The 5880-nt window shown below is 38.4% G+C and overlaps 1 protein-coding gene across 1 annotated transcript in view; it reads right to left on the bottom strand.

The window, feature by feature from the left end:
- The window catches only part of LOC121359049 (desmoglein-1-like), a 22867-nt gene extending 20490 nt beyond the window's left edge, over positions 1-2377 (bottom strand). The window contains exon 1 of the mRNA XM_041477724.1: positions 2330-2377. Within this exon, the coding sequence (XP_041333658.1) occupies positions 2330-2377 (48 nt within the window). The remainder of the gene's footprint in view (positions 1-2329) is intronic.
- Between the last annotated feature and the right edge of the window lie 3503 nt (positions 2378-5880).

Genomic DNA, 5880 nt, shown 5'->3' with positions numbered 1-5880 from the left:
TGGAAATAAGCCTAGATAACGTATGGGAAAATGTATCCAGACAAAAGTGCATAAGAGATGTGGTGAATTTAAAATTATTGGCTGTCACATGATTGCTGGCAGGAGAAGAGTCATACCTGATCAAACAGGTTATTTCCATAAAACGTGTCTGTGCTAGTATCACAAACAGAACTCCGGGGTGGAAATAAGCCTAGATAACGTATGGGAAAATGTATCCAGACAAAAGTGCATAAGAGATGTGGTGAATTTAAAATTATTGGCTGTCACATGATTGCTGGCAGGAGAAGAGTCATACCTGATCAAACAGGTTATTTCCATAAAACGTGTCTGTGCTAGTATCACAAACAGAACTCCCTTACTCATGAGAATAAGGTCTTTGAAGTCACATGAGCAAGGGTTGCAGAATCAGTCCCACCAATGGTGAAATCCATAGAGAAAATTATTTGTTTCAGGGCTGGTAAGTTCCCTTTTTGTTTTTTTGAAAATGCAGTAGTGTACTAAAATATGTATAACTCCATGTTAATTTTATTTGATGCAACTTATTAACAATATACTAACCAGACACACCATTCAGACAGGTGATTTTCATGAAAGATTAAGCTGAAAGCCAAATTTTTTTTTTCTCAGAATACACTAAAACTGGATACATAAATGTATAATTTGATCTCGACAGATTGTCTGCTACCTTTCTTTAAAGCATTGAAAGATGCTATTAAACTGTACAGGCCATCATAAACATTGCTAGGCAGAAGAAGACATAACAAGAACAAGGGTTTCCTCTGGGTAGTAAAAGTTCAAATATTGGATAGTCATCAAAACACAATGGCATTTTCCAGAATCGCTCTTTTTTTTCTGACCCAGCACCTACCCTCTATCACTCACAATTGTAACAATATACTGATAGAATGAAAATGGCTCAAGAGTTGCTGTGAGAAGTAAAGCAGTAAAGCTCTACTTCTCACAGCTTTGGGTAAAATATCTTTTCAATGGACAGATCTTAGACATAAAACAGTCAAGCATTTTGAACTTCAACACACTGGGAGTGTGCATCACCAGGTAACTGAGTAAAATGAATAGTCGCTAGTGCTTCATGAAAATCCAGAAGTGTTAGTGTGATGTGCAACAGGCCAGTCTCAGACACCTCTCTGCTGCCTTGAACAAGCTGAAACTTATCCGAACCATAACTTGCTTTTGCCAAGTTTTGCCCTTGTTTGCTTGGCAGCTGCTCTCTGTTAATTAGTTCTACTTTACTGATTGCAGAGCTGTCACCTAAAATTAATGGATTGTATTTTCATAATGGGTTTAGGATTTCTTAACCTATAACACAAACTTTTTCTCAGACTACAGCGTATCTAGAGAAGTCAGTAATGAGAAGTTAAACATTTACAAATCCTAATACACTGTGTAAAATGTAAAATTTCATGAAAACCACAGGACATAACTATAGCAGAAATCCTGCTCTTCTCAATCTTCAGGGCCTTAAATCTCTACTGAATTTCAAGAGGTCAGCACAGATGAGTAAAATGAATCCACACAAAAAATCAGATTGCAGGAGCAGTAGGGCACCCATAGCCCTTTTAAGTCCCTTCTGAGTAATTTCCATGCCTTGATGAACACATTGAACAACTATGCCACTTGACCATAGCCACAACTTTCCTTTTACAGTGAGAAAAACAAACCCAAAGAGCAACACTTTCATCATGCATTCACTTGCTCAGCACATGGCGGCTCAAACACTAGGGCACAACAACACAGGACTCCTTTGCAATGTGAAATAATAGGCCAAGTCTTGATTTTTACTTAACTGAGATCACTAAATTTTGCCATTTTTTCTCTCTTGAAAATAACTGTAAGATTTCGTCAGCTCTGAAACAATCTTTCTAGCCATTTTAGAAAAGAGATTTTAATATTGTAGGAAAAGGCATTTCCTCAACTGATAAAAAAGTAAAGACATAGAACCAAATTATATCCAACCATTAAATTTTTTATAATTACAGCATTTTATTAATAACTGTGACCTTCAAATAGCAGCCACAGAAAACATTTGCCTGAAAAATCATGCAGTAAACATAGAAAGTCACATCTTGAACACCAACAGATCGCCAAAAGTCTAAAAAGAAACATTTGTCAGTATTTAATGAAAAGCTGATTTGATTTTATGGAATGTTCAGAAGTGCTGTTTAAAATGAGCAGAGCTTTAGTTTTTATGGTAAATTTCACAAGATGTTTTTGGGGAATAGTTTACATTGGAAAACGCAGTGGTCTGCTGAGGAAGATGAAACTGGCGTAGTCACAGCATTTACAAATATTGTTTTAAAATCTGACTTACCAACAAAAGGAACAGAAAAGCAGCCGTTCGGTGAGGGAGCCAATCCATGGCATCTGACTTCTCAGAAACAAGTCCAACTGAGTTATGGTTACAAGCCTGTTCCTGTTCCCCTCCCCCCCCAGCTCTGGTGACTATTTAAAAAGACACTCTGTACATGTCCTTATACTCAGCCCTTCAAGGTGTCTCTGCCTCCCTCTGAGGGAAGAACTGAAGATGCTGTATAACAGAGTGTCTTTCCCCACCCCAAAATCCTGGGCTGGTCTCACCTGAAATGCTTGACAACATCATTATTGCTTGCAGGTAAAAGCTAAGAGACACACCTTAATTCTTATTGCACTGAAACCCTTTGTTGGATACAAAAAGGTACGTTTTAAAAACAGAGGCAAGCTTCGCTGAGAAGATACCGGGTGATTTATAAATTACTCACAACATAAGGAATCATTAAAATGGTATCATATATCATTGCTTTGAATGCAACTTCCAGTTTTCTCTTTGCACCCTGCATAATAGAAGAGCTAAATGAATATTACGATAAAGAATACGGAATTAAAAAAATTATTCATTTAAATTAGTAGTCCATTTGTTTACTTCCAGGCACAAAGGAGTGAGTTCCATGCACACTGTTCTCAGAAGTGAAGCACTCAGAGCAGAATGGGGCTGTCACTAAAGAGATATGATATTAATTTTGGGGAAAAAATAGTGCTTTATTCATGAGGCTGCAAGAATATCTGAAGCAGAGGAGGAAGACTTTCTGCCTTTACCAACTGCAAAGCATCCTCATGCCATACCTTTCCCTTCCAATGGGCTGTGCTCTCGCTGACACAGTGGAGAGGAGAGAGAGTGTTAGAGAAACTGGAGAGCTGTTCAAAACAGCAGGTAGTGGAGGTAGAGAGAGGATGTGCTGCACAGCTCTCTTCTGGCCTCATTTTGGATGGCAGGAATGCAGTTGTGCGGGGGACAGAGAAATCACAGAGGGTTCCTTGCTTTGCTGTCTGCTCTGCAGCACAGGTGTTGTTGAGTGCCTCCTTGTGTCTTTGGAACACCTGAATCACCCCTTAAAGGGCAAGGAGAAATTAGAGTGGCCTTCTGCTCTGTGACTGAAGCTGGGGGGGGGGTGGGGTGGGGTGCACACTTCATCCCCAAAAGTGCAGTACCACCGGTGTGCTCCTGAGCCTGCTGAGCCCTCCATGGTGCTTGGCATCTCCCAGGGCTGGACTTGAGCTGGGAAAAGAGTGCTCAGCACCTCTGGGGCTGCTCTGCCCCTGCCAGGGCGAGGTCCCATGCTCCTGCTGGGTAAGCAGCTTTGCAGCATGCCGCGTCTCCCTGCCACTTAGCATGGGTACTTTGCTGTCTTGCGACTGGCTGGGGCTGCCAAAGCCAGTCGTGCATGTCCCCCTTTGTCACTTAGCCCTCGGTACCCAGCTCAACGTGCCCATCCATGAGTCAGTGAGGCAGACCGGGACAGGCAATGTTAAATGGATTGTATCTGCATTTTCCTTTTTCTCAACAATTCTCAACAATCTGAAATTTGCTTTTGGATTAAGTAAAAAGTTAATAGTTGTACATATAAAATATGCATATTCTTTTATGAACCCGAGTATCTTATTTCAGAACATTTGCTTAATCATAGATTAAAAAAAGGTCAATTTAAAAACATTTTTACTTTTAGGCTTTTCAGTTGTTCAGTTTGTATGGATTTTTTTTTGTTTGCAGAATTTGAAACATTATTTTTGTATTTTTAATTCTTTCATATCAGACTGATAGTCAAGAAAGTCTGACAGTAGGTATCACTCAAAATCCCTCTTTGCAATGCTGAAATTCTATTTTGACCACTGTATAGAAAAAGTTATTTATTGCAACTGTAAAATAGGCATATTTTATTACACACCAAAATATCCCTTGCTGAGTAAATTTTTTTTATTATAACAGAAGATAATTTGATCTACAAAACTTGATAAAATGCCTCAAACAACAATAATAGCCCCAGCAGAAGTGAAAACAAAATTACCAGCTGTTGCACTGCATCTTTCTTTGCCATATCTCATTATGAAGAGTGCACATGGATTTATGACAAAATATAAATACGTACATTTTTACAATGGGAAAACTTGTCATGAAATTTCAAATAGGACTTCCAAATAAATGTTTAAAAATATAATTTGCACATTTACAATGTTTAAAAAATAGTTTAGTCTAAATGAAAATGACTGAAAAATGTACAGTAGTTTGATGCAGCTTGGAGAAGAAATCTTAATCTGCTGACCATTACCCTTTTGGAATATGGGAGTTAATAAAACAGTACTAGTGGCATCCACCTTACAGTTGTTTTGTACTCTTGGTGCTTTTCTCTCCTTTATATTCTGGATGAAGTTATTTATAATTTTTTCTCTTACCCCTGTTAGCACCTTACAAAACAGTAGAGAAAAGGGCCATGGATCATTTTGGAAACAGAGATATACAAAATTAAAAATATAATTGTTGTATAATGTGGTTAATTAAAATTTTCTTTTCATGGAAAGATTTTTTTAATTTTTTTTTTTTTTGGTATCTGAAAATTCAACTAGTCACCTACAGATATTACAGAGCCAGCTAAGAGTCCACATCCTAGTGACTCCCATTTTCAGGAATTAGCTGACGTATTCAAGTGCTTCTGAAAGCACCCTTATTCTATGGCAGTGGTCTTGTTACTTTTAAAACACAGTTCTTGAGTCAGTTTTTTGAAATGGGTCTCCAAGATTGCAAAAGTCCAAACCTGCAGCTGATTTCAAACCTGCTTCATCCATATTTGATGCAGTCTACTTTCAGACAAATATATACATATACACACATGTCAGTCAGCTTTCTGAACATTTCACAGGAAAATATTTGGTCCTGTACCCCTCCTGGCACAAAGTCCTCAATATGACTCATGCCTGCCCTATTGTGGGGTTTGGAGAGGAGGTGTTTGATCCAGGTCAGCAATGAGCAATTTCCCCCTCAAGGGTCTTGTATCTACATGAGATAATAATGAACACACACCCTAATAACCCTAATACTGCACTCTCAAATTAACCTTCCTGTGTGGGATGTGAAAAACCCCAACAACAGAAACAATTAAACTTTTCTGCTCTAGCTTTACCCTCTTGATTATAGGAAGTAGGTTTACTCAGCAATTACCTGGAGAATCTGTCATACTTAAGTTAACAAAGAAAGAGTTCCTCTCCATTCTGAAAGAGAAATCCAGCCTAAATCTTCTGGAAAACACCCAGGATTGTGGATTAGAATTATTTTATCAGTGTTATATTCAGACCTATACGGAAGGCTACAAAGGAGAGTTTCTGTAATATGAAGAGAAAGCAAAAGGGAAATGCCATGTGCTCTATCAATGCAGTGTGTGATGATGTTGGTAAGATTTAATATGTTTTTTGTTTTAATATGAGGAATCCAAAGCACAGCAAGATGCAGTGACTTGTCTGAAATATGTCTGCAAAGTAGGGGCAGCACTCTGTCTCACCTGGTGCACTTGAAGATAACTTATGAGTGGCATATGGCAATGCACTCACCTCTGATAT

This window comes from Pyrgilauda ruficollis, unplaced genomic scaffold, assembly GCF_017590135.1.
Source record: "Pyrgilauda ruficollis isolate IOZ18807 unplaced genomic scaffold, ASM1759013v1 scaffold41, whole genome shotgun sequence".
Classification (NCBI taxonomy): domain Eukaryota; kingdom Metazoa; phylum Chordata; class Aves; order Passeriformes; family Passeridae; genus Pyrgilauda; species Pyrgilauda ruficollis.
This window is presented reverse-complemented; position numbering and strand designations above follow the sequence as displayed.